Genomic DNA, 14,232 nt, shown 5'->3' with positions numbered 1-14,232 from the left:
GTATTGTAGTGTTATCAATGGCGATTTGTTTAATAACAAAATATCGTTATTCAAAATGTAATATTTACTATATAATTCATAACTTATTTTAACAACATTATTTACATTTTGAACTTGATTTTTAATACCTGCAAAGTTACATAAGCAATTAAAACTTGCAATTAAGTACATCTTACAACATGTACATTAGCTAACCTCTACGTTGCTAGCATTTTCAATCATTTTATAAATTGAACAACTAATTTAATGAAAAATTTTCAATGTATCATTTAATCAGTGATACAATGGTTCATATTATTGCCACAATGAAAACATGTCTGTCCAAATAATTATTAAATTATTTTATGCTAAATTAAAAAAATATAACAACCGATATACAAGGATAAAACTAAAATTATTAAATTCTCCAATAGTTATTAATTTCATAATTTAGAATAAGTCTGCATTTAAATTTAAAAATTTAAAAAACCAAAGCATGGAGATTGATTGTATGCATACAAATTTGAGTTATATACTTTATATTACCACTGAACAACACATATTATAAAGTAATTCTTATGTGGCCTATTTAAACGGCTTATCAAACGTTGTTCAATAATTTCTTACTAATTTGCATTGAAAGGATGTCAGGTGCAATCATTATTCATGTGGTTTGATGTAAACAATTTAACAAATTTGTATAAAAATTGAAATGCATGTAAATTATATTTTAAAGTAATTTAGAAGAGGTCCTATATCTGCATAGTATTGATTGTTGCCTGATTATGAAATCATACCAAAAATTGATAAAAATACAGTCATTCAGAACGGTCAAATATTATTTAAGAATGATTTTAGAGCAAAAACTCCTATTATAAAAATATTGTAGACAACAATATTATTTAGGGCTTGACATATCAATTTTTTAAGTAGAAATATTCCTTTTCAGGGCACACAAAATTGTTGTTTATATAATGGTCACAGCTGTTTTTCCACACACACTTAGGAGAAACACATTTTTCTCCATCCAATAGTATAAGGTAAGTCTCTTTGATTCTAAGTGCAGTTTAGATCTTTCTGTTGAGGAACTACCAATATGTTAAGCCTTAGATTAGGTTTTTGTCTTAAAATGAAAGTAAGCTTGTGCTCAATCAAATTCATTTTTAATTAAAGTGATTCTTTGATACTAGTTTTAATGTAAAAAAATGTGTGCGCTGACATCCTCTCAATAGTAATCCTCACATTATAATGATTCAATAGATATTTAAAATTTAACTAATTTAAAATATATGTATATAATAATATATTTCTAAAAGTAATTACATAATTTACAAACATATTGTTAATATTTTAATTGGTAAGACTAAGGATTTAGAAATTAATCTAATACAAAAAATGGGTGAGTGATGAAACAGCCGTCATTTGATTTCATTTTGAATTTGTTGCCACTTCTGTACCAGTGACGATACATATTTTTGTTTCAATCCTAGACCTACATCCAATTTTCCTACCTGTAAACAAAATCCATATTATACATCATGTCAACATCATAATATTATTTATATTCATTAAATTCTATAAGCCAATGTATGGATTATTCCATACACATTCATCAATATAATAATTAATAATATTGAATATTCTATAAAATATTAACCATTGATTCATTTATACTATAAAATGTATGAGCTTATTAAAGGTTTAGTTAATTTAACAAGATGTTATTTAACACGCATGTGTCTAATAGGATAGATATATCCTATAACTAACAGCATACAAACATACAACTAATAAAGACATTTTCATACACACGTCTGTCGTCTATGTATATCAAACTGATTTGAATAGAAATCTTCGAAAAATTATTTACTGTCCACTACAGTGGCCTACATAGATTTTCTCATTTGGGTTTGGGGGCATTATTTCTAATTTAATGTAACTCCCCCTGTTACATTATAAAATTATACATAGTATGAATGTATATTTATCAAAATATATTTATTATTTTTATTTTAAGAGGATGTTGCACCCGCATTTGTTGTCTCCGTCTTACACACGTACGGCATAGCAAAAACTGTTTTGCGTGGAAAAGAACTGAGAAGGCTACAGTCATAACTCATAACTAAGAAACGAAATTTTCACCACATAAAAAGAGAACTTTGTCTGTGCAATATCGATTTTATTTTTTCAAAAAAAGTTATTAAAGTTTAAAAAACACAAATAATAATGGATTTTGAAACAATAAGAACTATTTTCGTATAAGTGATATCAAAAAAATAAAAACGATATTGCACAGCCAGAGTTCTTCTTTATATGTGGTGAAAATTTTGTTTCTTAGTTATGAATGTAGCCTTCTCGGTTCTTTCCCGCGCCAAACAGTTTTTGCTTTGCCGTACGTGTGTAAGACGGAGACAACAAATGCAGGTGAAACGTCGTCTTAGTTACCTATTTATTTATTTATTTGAAGTTCTTTAAAATGTTAATTGTTTTATAAAATGTATATAAACATTAAACTCATATTGGTAAGCAGAAGTGGTTTAATGACCCACTAGTCATATAAAGTCGATAATAATTGTGTATGAGTTATAGAATATTAGAATCAAGGAAGCGTTATTCTGTAATGTGGAAATTTAGAAAAAGACTAAATTAATATTATGAATCATACATTATAATATGTTTATATAGGCACTTCCGAGGTTCCGTATTATACCTTGATCTTTTCGAATATTATTGTTAATGGGTACTCGACATAAATATTGTATTATATTATATTAGTACCTACATGTATGTCTATATCCCGATTAGATATAATATTTATAATTTATTATTAAATAAAAATATGTTAACGTCAGGACAAAATATTATAGTAAACAATCAATCAATATTCAATACGCAATGCCTTTAATATAGTATAATATATAAAATTCTTATTAAACTATAATCCTAACGGTTTCATCAATCAATGGATAATAGTCAATAGATCTATATTTATTTGTTTATTTTGTTTTATTTTTCTTAGCAGAGAAATATTAGACCTCGCCGAGGAAAACTCGATGCTTAACAGATTTTAAAATTAGTCATTACTCATTAGGTACAGTTAATACGTACACATATAAATCATAACTGTTATAGATACTATTACTATTAATTATAACAATATTAACAAAAGTCAAAATTAAATTAAATTTTATTAATTAAAATAATATTTTTAATATCACCATATAGGCGGTACACTTAACTAATATTAAATTTGTTTATTATAATAAAAATGTAATTTATTTTTGAGTACAGTAATAAATAATAATAGGTACATACTACATTTATATTATATTAAATACAATCAGAGGAGAGCCGAGCTTAACTAATTTTAATAGGACGCCACAGTTGTTTTCCAGCTCTGTTATAAGCACGTATTATTAGCATGTTCATATTTTATGTTCATTAATTTACGTTTAGATACATTAATTTTAATATTTAGGTAAATTGATTTATTAATTGATCAAATTTTAAAATAATGAATAAGAAATTTAAATGTTTTCAAAATTAAAATCGGGCTTATGGTACGGGGGGAATTTTTCTTCCGATTTTTGAAACTTTCGTGTTGAAACTTTTTTGATTGCAAAATATATATTATAGTGATGTGTGACTACGCGTATGTACGTTCGGATTTCCAAGAATCTTAGCAGTAGTTTATCTTTAATTACATAAAGCGTTCGGGGAACTCGCACACAGTCACAAATAACTCATGATAGATATAGAATATTGCCTACAGCCTACATCGTGGTATAGCGTCCTCTTAAATATAATCGAACAATTAACTACAGAGTCGTATAATGGTAGATTGTAGATACCTATATAGCATAGACTAAACATACACGTGGTGTAACATACGTGGTGTAAGACCGTGGCGCGACGGCTATATTATGTCAATATAGTAAGTTGTAGTGATAATATTAAAAATAGCATGTAGATTGTAAATATTACGAAAACAAGGTAATTATTAATTAATATTTATTCTATATAAAAAAAAAAAATACTAATATTTCTTTAGATCTATATGTATTTGTTTATTTTTCTTAGCAGAGAAATATTAGACCTCGCCGAGAAAAACTAGATGCTATACAGATTTTAAAATTAGTCATTACTCATTAGGTACAGTTAACATACACATAAAAATCATAACTGTTATAGATACTATTACCTACTATTAATTATAACAATATTAACAAAAGTCAAAATGTTGTACATTTATAAGATGGAGAGACACATGCGGGTGCAACATTCTCTAAATGTATGTAGTAACCAAATACCAAGAGGAAAGGAGTGTTGTACAATCCCTCCCCCCATTAATTAAAAAGTAAACTTGCAGTGCAGGCAAAATATAATTTAAAATGTAATTTATTGTTGAAATAAAATCATCAATCAATCGAGGTTGTTATTACTTCTTAATAAACTTAAGTTTAAATTTTTATATTAATACATCAGTGATCAATGTCAAAATATTAAGAACAAAGACTGTAAGGAAATAATTTATCCATTACAACCACTTTAAATGATATAAAATATAAATACCTTTTTCTTCTTTTTTGGTTTGATAATTTCTTTTTCTTCTTCTTGAGTGTTTTTTAATGTATCAATAGGGGTTTTTAATTTTGGCGCAGTTTCAACTATTTCGGGAGATGGAACTGCAATCATTGTTTCAATTTGACCAGCTGGTTTCGATTCAAACTGAGCAAGATCAGCATAAAATGAATTTAATTCATACGACAGTTCATCTCCAGGGACTGGTGGCTAAAAGAAGAAAAAACTTAAGTATTGTGAAAAAAGAACACCAAATGCAATTGTTTTCCATACAACAATAATTTCTGTGTCTTCTTTATGGTTATCTTCATCGATATCCATGTCCACTGGTTCAGGGTGGCAAGAATTATGATCGGAAATATTTGGAGGAGGGGGAGTGCTTGCATTAGATATCATGGGTGGCGAAGGAGTACGTTCAGATTCCTCGGTTGGGTATTGCCATTGTGTACGGCCATCAACATCATTCTGATAGTAATACCGCGTGTTAATTCTAAAATAATATCCATAACAAAACATTATAAAACAAACAGTATTACCAGTTTAGATAACACATTTAAAAATTTAAAAAAAAAATTATGCTTAAAACATTACTAACATTTTTTTTGTAAATTAATATTAATGATTTAGAATATAAAAACTTTATTTAATAATGATACTTATGTTCGACTCAAATAACCATTTTAATAATGAAAAAATGTTGTCGTAGAGCCTGTTGGAGACAAACCTGTGTTGTAGACATTAATTCCGCCATATTATTCCACCTGCGCTTAACACGGCTCATATGCAAACCATACAATTGAATACTATTAAATATAAAGTAGTAAAAATATAATATTATTACAGTAATAATTAATTAATTTGCACATTTCATGTCAATTTTGTTGATTTTTCTTCGTTTTAATCTGCATTGAAGTTGATCATGTGGTATCTAGATGCATCCACATACTTACCTACTTGTTTTCAGACAAATAGGATAAAACACTGCTTTAGTCTTTATTACAAAATAATTGCACTATTGAAAATCACTAGTACTTCTAATGTTTTGTTTAAAAATTCTCAATAAAAATAAACCCCCTCCTAAATGAATATTATTAAAAGAAATACATGTTTTGATTCTTTTGTAGTTAAGTATTTTGTTAGTCCATAATCTTAACAAATTACATGACACATACTTGTCCCATTGACATGTCCATCCATCTGGTGCAACTGACTCTTCTAAAGTACATAACTCGATAGCCATTTCATCCAACCACTTTGAGAAATATTCGTCATTCAAACAATTATCTTTCCACGCTTCCATTAAAGTCTAAAAAAAATCACATATCATTAAAAACTATATAGAAAAACATAAGACTTTGATTAAACATTTAAGTACTTAACAGATAATATTATTTTGTAAAACTGATGTATCATAAAACAATTTTAAGTAACTAATATTTAATAATTATACAATTGTATAGTTTAACATTTCACTGAAAAAATTAAAAAGGATTTAACTGTATATCAGTAGTTCAACACGAGTGCATAATTCACATATAATTATTATTTTAATATTATTCTTTATGAATATTTTAAAAAACAAATTAAACTTACATCAATTTTAATAGTCATAACTTGAACCGTAGACAATTTTTCATTATTTTCACAATCTGATAGAAAATGTAATTTTGATGAGATCAGAAGTGACAAATCTTCAATATGGATTTTAGCTAAAAGTAAAATTGAAATGATTATAATAATAATTAAAGATCAACTAATAGCTATTAGTTTAAAATTATTAGAAATGCATTACATTTTTTCATATCACAGTTTTTAATAGTTTCTTTTTCATGTTTTGAAAAAACATTATTTTTATTGGAATTATGATTATCGTGTACATTTATTGTTTCCCCTTTTACAAAGTTGATAGAACCTCCGTTTTTGTGTTTGGATGAGACAGAATAACCAAATCCAATTTTAATATTAGCACATGGGTCTTGGACATATGAAAGTGTTTTCTCATTCGATTCACTTTTTTGATCATCTGTAATATTATATAAAAATAATTTTTATTAATATGTTGCAATATAGATAGTATGTATACTAATACATATTTAATTTCCTATTATCAAAATAGATATTATTGTATTTATAAATATTTAGAACTAAAAAATGTTTACCTAAATCTTCAAGATCTTCTTCACCATAATTAGCAATTAAATTAATAGATTTCAATGAATTTTCTTTCAAAGAATCTGAAGTAAAATTGTTTAATTTTTCGTCAGTATTTGAATGGTATTTAGAATTTGAATCATTTTCAACAGTTTTTGAATGCAGTTTACTTATTGCATTAATATCCAACGGAACTAATTTATTTTCTTCTCCAGTATTATTGTTTAATGTGACATCAACATAATCGGGGGGTACTTCACTTTTTAAAATATCAAAAATGTCACCAGTAGTCTTCTTTTCAGAAGATTTTGATTTATTAGATTTTTCTACTAAATAATCTGGAGGTACTTCTTTATCAATAATGTCTAATATATCAGGCTGACCATTTGTTTCACACAAATCAGGTGATTTAGCTTTAGATAATTTAGCCAATTCCTTCTGTTTGAACATTTCAGCCTTTTGTTGCAACCTTTGAAGTATAGTAGTTTTTTGATCCTTATCATCTTCATTCTCGTCCTCGCTAGAATCACTTCCATAAGCAACTAGTGCACTTAAAACTTTTGATTCTAGTTTTGATTTTTTAGAACCATTACATGAATTTGGATCAAGAGTAGGTAAAGAATCACTTGAAAGTCGTTTTCTGGAGTTTTTTGTCTTGTTTACAACATCTAGAACATAATTTTAGCAAATAATTACTTATTATACTTTATGTATTTACCTATACAATGATTTATTTTGACATTCCTCTGGATCATAATTTATAATAATATTTAATCACTGTACAGATATTTCACATTTTATCAATAATATTTAATCATTGTACAGATATTTCACATTTTATCAATAATATCCAACATACCTTGATTATCAATACTATGTGCTGCTTCATAATGTTCAGGTTTTTCCCATGTGACTTTATTTGTTTGGGTATTCCAATAGTAAATAAATCCTGATACATCATCATAACACTCCTGCCATACTACAAAAAAACACACAAATAATATTTAAGGGAAGTATTTCAAGATGGACAAAAATAATACAACTATTATAGGTACTACCATTGAATATAATAATATATAGCTAATACCAAGTTACTATTCATACAAACCATAGTCAGAATTAAGTTCAGTTGCATTCATAATTTGTTCTTTGACATTATTAACATAATTTTCAACTTCTTTAGATTCTGTAAACATAAAATAATTGGATATAGGTTATAAATACTTTTTAACTATGTAATAGATATTATCAGATTGTGATCAATATAGGTATTGTCATTATAAACAATTAATAGTTGTATAATCTATTCAGAATAAGAGCACACCAGATTTACGTAGAAAAACCGGTTTTCACCGTGGCCGCCTAGTGTTGTCTTATTCTGAATAGAGTATAGTATTACAATTTTTTAAGACTCCAATATATTGTTTAATTACTCAATAATTATGTAGGAAATACCATCGATTTTATACAAAAAAGTAATTAAATGTAAAATAAGAAAAACATTTAATGCACAAACTTAGTTGAGCTCAGTGATGATGAAAACTGCTACACCCAGAGTTCTGAGAAATAATGCATTGATTATGTGTTCAATAATAATCAGAAAAACAAAATCAAACAGTTCTATTAGTATTGAATTAAAGTTTGTAGTTTGTATATCGGTTCGAATAATAAGGTCTGACCTACAACGTAAACCACGCGAAAAAAAGACGTTGCATTGGACTGCATCCAATATTAAAAACAATGACTTGACACCTCGGTCAATAATAATTCAAACCATTTTCAAAAGTCGTAATAAACGTTACAACCAATCAGCCTTTGTGGCGAGAGATTTGGTCGACTTACCGCCATCCGAAGCTGAGTGCGTCATGTCCAATTTCAGTTTTCTCCTGTTCATCGTGGTAACAGCGACGATCTTCTGCGAGAAGAAAGATTTGTCGGATGGTAAGGCGCAATCTGCCCGCGAAACCATATGCTCGACGACGGAAGTTCGACCGAAAGACCCGAACGTATTTTTAATGAGGAAGCGCAAGGCCGGGAAAACTTTTATTATTATTAGTGTTACTGTTACAGTGTTACTGTTGGAGGTGGTGTCAAAGACGACTGGTACAGGAACAGGACATCGTCTCGTACTCAGAATATGTATACGCGGTTACACGATGATGATACGACTTTCTATCGTTCCGATCTTCGACTAATATAACATTAATGATATTATATTATACATTAATTTCCATTCGCCGAACACCACGACGTCTTCAGTACTTTTACTATTTTTGGTTTGTATTGTACATAATATTTTGTACTACAATAATAACATTGTGGAGTGCTGATCGCGGACGTAAAATTAATAATTATTATCGCACCGAGATAAGGACCAGCGGATTGTTCGGCGCGTGACATCATACCATTCTTACCACATGTGGAGACCACTCGCCGAACAATGTGACCAACCAACGAAACGTTATACTAAATTGCTAAATAATATCACGAATTAAGATATAAGTATATACATCTCATAGAGTAATTACTCTATGATACGTCATCTCGATGAATATAATAAATATCAAATAATAATATATCTTTAATTCGTGACGTAAACCGTGCTTGAACGAAAACATCGTTATCAGCAGATGGAACAAAAATTATAATTATATCTCTGGCATGGTCCAGTTGTACAACTTTTAATTTTAGTTTTAGATTCTGGCGTGGATACAGCAATTGTATAAGACGTGTGCCGTGAAGTGTGGACGCGACGTGATACGCTGAATGCTGATTGCCCCTGTTTTGGGCACGGATAATCATTAATCGCCAGTCAGATCTCATTTCTCTCGTTCGATCGATACATTAATATTATTATACCCCACGTGTCGACACTCCGACCCATCATTTACTCCCACCCGCAATATCGTATTATCGTCATAGTTTTCGCGCACTGTGAGACGCACACACGCAATGCGGTATACTTCAACTGAAAACGGTAATTCAATTTTATTTTTGTTTTTTGAAATCAAAACCACTGGTGTACCCTTTGATATTTCCGTCCGTCGCCGCCGCTTTTGTCACGATTAACGATTTATTCCGATCCCTGCTTGCGCCGGTTGTGTCGGTCGCGCGGTTCGGCGCATAAATGCATATTAATCAATTCTACAGATCAATTATGCATGCAACACATTATCGTACCTAAGACAGTTATTTACTATTACTATTACTACACTCGAGACACTCGAAGTCGTGTACATCGAGCGAGTGGATTAGTGGAACAATGTCATTAAAACTCATTACACGACCAGTTTTCGTTTACGCAATAATAAGGTGCCTAAAAAGTAATAAGTAAAAGACGCACCGCCGTCGTCGTCGACCTCGCACAGTCGCACAGGTTTTTCGTTTCGAGTTCTGCTCTTCGTAGTTCTCAGAAACCGTATCGGATAATACCTATTATTTATTAATTATTATTTCAACGAAATCGTCCGAAGTTGAACTCAACTGTGTACTATACCTATCGTTTTTTTTATTATTTCTTTGTCGCCGGCCGTGCCAAAAGAATGATATAATAATGTAATGCAATATAAAATATTCAACGATCAAACCTTCAAACTCAACTTTGCACGATAATTTGATTAATTTATATTGTAAGTACCTACGCATTTTTTAAGGTATCTCAATCCGAGGGGAGGTTTATTGGCATGTTCTAAATCAATAATACCTACCTATTAGGTTTAGGTACCAATACTACGACAACTTTATGAGCAATAAAATAATAAATCTGTTTGAATTTACTTTTAAACATCTAAAACCTCCGGATTATTATTCCTAACTGTTTTATCTAACGTTTTTCTTCTTCTACCTTAAAGAAGCCTAAAATATAATGCTTTCACGTTTAAAAATTAAATTTTTCTTTTTGTACAATGCAAAACGATCACGAGTAGCACCTTTTATATTACACCTATTAATTATAACAATAAATACTAAATATCGAGCTACCTAATTAACAAATTTTTTTGAATAATTATAACTGAATATAAATTACTAACAATATCCGCCTATTTTAATTTGAATATATTTGATTAGTGGTTACACGACAAAAGTAATGTGTGAATAATTAAAATAATTCTATTCGTTTTGAACAACATAATATTCTTTATCTATATTATCCACGTTTAATTAATTTTATTATCATAAACAATTTATAATTCGTCGCAGTATGAATGATTAATAATGTGTATCCTATAGTTGTTGTTGAAGACTTTAGTATCAAAAACTGAATAACAAATAACCTAAAAATTGGCATACTCACATACATGTCATCAGAATTACATAACAATGATTAAAATAATAATAATAATAATCTATTCTGTTGATTAACCATTAACGTCATATTATTACACGCTATACAAATATATGATTATAATTAGGTATACTCAAAGGTATATATAAATATATAATGTATATACCTAGTTGACCTCGATTGCCGATATCAAGCAAAATTATTGTTTGTGTAATTTTACAAATTAGGGTTCACAAACAAATAAAAAAAAAGGGTAAAAAATAATTTATGATTTTTACATCTAGCATAATATATCTAATTATATATACCTAGGTGCCAACTTACAATTTTCAAAAAACTGTTCAACAAAAAATAAATTATTGTGTTCCAGAGCTCCTGATTATGTTACGACCTTAGATCTCATAACAATGCTACTGATAAACGACTATAAGTTTGAAATAACCAGCACTGCCGCGATCATGTTTATTATTATCATGTACACTTCTAGTCATGCTTTTCGTTACTACGCCAAATATACCATATTTTCAGTATTGTCATATATATCTGCAACTATATTCTTACCATTAATGTTATGGAGACCAAGGGACTACAGGAATGGATTGTAAATAAATACATGATGTATATGTTTGCAACAAATATAAAACTCAATAATTTATTTATTATTTCATCAGATTACCTGCATGGGGTGGACGCCAAGTATCAAAAATATTAGGGATAACATGGGAAATGAAGGGTAAAGAAAATATTGTACAAAATTCAGGTTGTGTTGTTTTGATCAATCATCAAAGCTGTTTGGATTTATTAGGTAAATGGATTATGGATTACTTGTGGGAGTTGTTATTGTAAATAATAAACATTGTACACTTTCTGATTGACTGTTTTTTCAGTATTGTCTGAAATATATCCGGTAATGGAAAAATGCACTGTGATCTCCAAGAAAGAAATATTTTACTTTTGGCCTTTTGGTCTAGCATCATGGTTGTGGGGAACAATATTCATCGACCGTCTAAATGCAGAAAGTGCTCAGAGGACCCTTAATAAGACTGGAGAAGCTATTCGTCATAAACAAGTAATTACAGTTAACATAATAACCTTTTTCTAGAGTAAAATATTGTTTTCTTAATTTATTTTGATTTCCCAAAGAATATTTTGATGTTTCTATTATAATAAACATTACATATATGTGAAAGTACATCATCAAAACGAAAAAGGTACTACATTTTAATAACTGTTAGTATCTTATTGAAACATTAAATTTTTGTTTAAATTAAATTCACTGTTGTCAAATTATTACATTTATTTTCACTTATTTTTTGACAGGCAAAGCTTTGCATGTTTCCTGAAGGCACAAGACACGGTGGACCAGAACTTTTGAATTTTAAAAAAGGTGCATTCCATGTTGCAATTTCAGCTCAATGTCCTATACAGCCAGTAGTTGTGACACAATATTTCTTTGTGGACCACAAAAAACGTACATTTGATCCCGGTAAGCAAGTGTTAATACCATTGTTTTTTGCTTATTAAAATTAGTCACTGCTATTATGTGTGCTTTAACGGTTGATACAATTTTTCCAATCTGTTAACATTATATTTGCTGGGTCGAAACTGAGGTCAAAACAATACATACCGAAATTAATTAACCAATAAAAATCATATTGTTATAAAACACTATATTATTTTGAAGGTAAATAAACACTTTAAAGTGTTTAAAAACTACAAATTGTTTATTCATGTTAATGAATTGTCTTATGTAAATACCATAATACATTTTTTTTCGAGGGATAAATAAATGTTTACAAATTCAAGCCATTAAATTATAGTTTTGCGGTAGTTTGTTTGTTGCCGGTTTTAATGCTAAGTGCTTTTTAGGTAGATGGTATTTACTTTCCAATGTTTAATTCAATGTGAATGATATTTTTATTAATATTATTACTACTATTGTATATTATATTATTTAAGGTCACGCTGTCATAACAATATTGCCTCCTATACCCACTGAGGGAATGACCAAAGAAGACTTACCTAGTCTTATCGAGAAGTCTAGAACTGCAATGCAAGAAGCATACACAAAATCTTCAGCAGAAATAAAAACAGAATATTATAATGTTAGCTAAAATTGTATTATTGTTTTTGCTTCTTATGAGTATTTGACTTTCGATATTTTAGTGTGTTTAATGTGATCAAGTACCATTGTAACTACTAAGTACTAACTATAAATTAGCATCAAGCTTATAGTTATTCGGTACTAATAACGTGTGCTTAACAGTATTTTTTATTTTTGACAAAATATTTTTATTTGTTAATACATAAAATATCGTAATCCATGAACAATTTTGAATAATTACGACGGTCTCTTCATTATTAAATAGCATTTGTCAAGCTTTGAAGTAAAAATAGGTATTCAAATTTGAAACTTTATTTTTGATTAATATTATAAATGTTATTTTTTTACCAAGAAAAATTATTTACTGAATTAAACGAACACATAAGTTGTTTGTAAGATTAAAGAAACCAAATATATATTTACACCAAAAATTACTATTTATATTTTATAAACTGTTGTCAATCAATTTTCTCAACTAAGCACAGATTTGTAAATTTATGTCTACAATGTACAGTTTGTATTTTAAAAATAAAACTTAGTTAATTTTAATTGTTTTTTTTTATTTTTTATTACCTGTCTTATAATGTTATATTATTTAGTTAACAGTGTTGCGATTGTTTTAACCTCTAAATTGATAATTTTTTTTATAATTCATAACATAGGTTTACTGATAGTATAAACACAAAATTATGATCTATATTAATATATTGTACTATATTATAATAAAAAATAATTATTAGATAGATTATTATTTTTCAAGGATTCTTTTTAACTGGAGAGGGAATAAGTCAAGATTTTCAACGGAGTAATTTGAGTGTATCTCAATACATAATGGTTAAAATCAAGCATTCAAGTTGTTAGATGTGCGAGACGTGTGATCATGTTTGGTGTTTTTGAAAAAAGTAATTTTTAAATAGTTTGAAACAGTAATAACAAAGTTAATATTATAGGTTGTCATTACAACATGAAAAAAAATTATTATTAAATTAAAATAAATATTGTAAACTATTTAAAAACATAAAAACGTATTAACAAATAAGTTATCATTCAAATGAATGCTGTTTATTCGTGAAAATTATATATAGGTGTAACAAATATTAAATAATTTTAGAGGACGAGTAATTTTTTTAAA

General features: G+C 28.2%; 2 protein-coding genes across 4 annotated transcripts; one reads left to right on the top strand and one right to left on the bottom strand.

Annotated features, from left to right (window-relative positions):
• Positions 1–326: 326 nt before the first annotated feature.
• On the bottom strand, positions 327–9,077 carry LOC132942210 (formin-binding protein 4-like). Its single transcript, XM_061010528.1, has 10 exons — positions 8,554–9,077; positions 7,820–7,897; positions 7,571–7,690; positions 6,720–7,379; positions 6,353–6,583; positions 6,154–6,269; positions 5,733–5,866; positions 4,834–5,050; positions 4,552–4,770; positions 327–1,490 (listed from the first exon to the last, which is right to left on the bottom strand). The coding sequence occupies exons 1-10, from the start codon at positions 8,678–8,680 to the stop codon at positions 1,398–1,400; spliced, it is 1,995 nt and encodes a 664-aa protein (XP_060866511.1). The 5' UTR covers positions 8,681–9,077; the 3' UTR covers positions 327–1,397.
• A 162-nt stretch (positions 9,078–9,239) lies between these two features.
• On the top strand, positions 9,240–13,662 carry LOC132942215 (1-acyl-sn-glycerol-3-phosphate acyltransferase alpha-like). 3 transcript variants are annotated; one of them, XM_061010533.1, is made up of 6 exons: positions 9,240–9,688; positions 11,367–11,597; positions 11,668–11,801; positions 11,884–12,065; positions 12,317–12,482; positions 12,956–13,661. In XM_061010533.1, exons 2-6 carry the CDS (start codon positions 11,404–11,406, stop codon positions 13,108–13,110), a joined length of 831 nt encoding a protein of 276 aa, XP_060866516.1. In that variant the 5' UTR covers positions 9,240–9,688; positions 11,367–11,403; the 3' UTR covers positions 13,111–13,661. The 3 variants fall into 3 exon arrangements, with proteins under 3 accessions (XP_060866516.1, XP_060866518.1, XP_060866517.1); XM_061010534.1 differs by lacking the exon at positions 9,240–9,688 and adding an exon at positions 9,742–10,340 and having other exon boundaries at positions 12,956–13,662; XM_061010535.1 differs by lacking the exon at positions 11,367–11,597 and having other exon boundaries at positions 9,242–9,688; positions 12,956–13,662.
• The last annotated feature ends 570 nt before the right edge of the window (positions 13,663–14,232 follow it).

This window comes from Metopolophium dirhodum, chromosome 3 (genome assembly GCF_019925205.1).
Source record: "Metopolophium dirhodum isolate CAU chromosome 3, ASM1992520v1, whole genome shotgun sequence".
NCBI lineage: Eukaryota > Metazoa > Arthropoda > Insecta > Hemiptera > Aphididae > Metopolophium > Metopolophium dirhodum.
The sequence above is the reverse complement of the archived record's forward strand: the minus strand, read 5'-3'. Positions and strand labels throughout refer to the sequence as shown.

What these genes read in the sequence shown, in the direction of transcription:
- LOC132942210 (XM_061010528.1), bottom strand. Translation starts at nt 8,680, where the DNA reads ATGGTTTCGCGGGCAGATTGCGCCTTACCATCCGACAAATCTTTCTTC. An exon ending in ACATAGTATTGATAATCAAG is followed by an intron (nt 7,380 to 7,570) that starts GTATGTTGGATA and finishes ATTATGTTCTAG; the next exon opens with ATGTTGTAAACAAGACAAAA. An exon ending in TGGACATGTCAATGGGACAA is followed by an intron (nt 5,051 to 5,732) that starts GTATGTGTCATG and finishes ATATTATTTTAG; the next exon opens with AATTAACACGCGGTATTACT.
- LOC132942215 (XM_061010534.1), top strand. Translation starts at nt 11,404, where the DNA reads ATGCTACTGATAAACGACTATAAGTTTGAAATAACCAGCACTGCCGCG. An exon ending in AGGGACTACAGGAATGGATT is followed by an intron (nt 11,598 to 11,667) that starts GTAAATAAATAC and finishes TTATTTCATCAG; the next exon opens with ATTACCTGCATGGGGTGGAC. An exon ending in AAAACGTACATTTGATCCCG is followed by an intron (nt 12,483 to 12,955) that starts GTAAGCAAGTGT and finishes ATATTATTTAAG; the next exon opens with GTCACGCTGTCATAACAATA.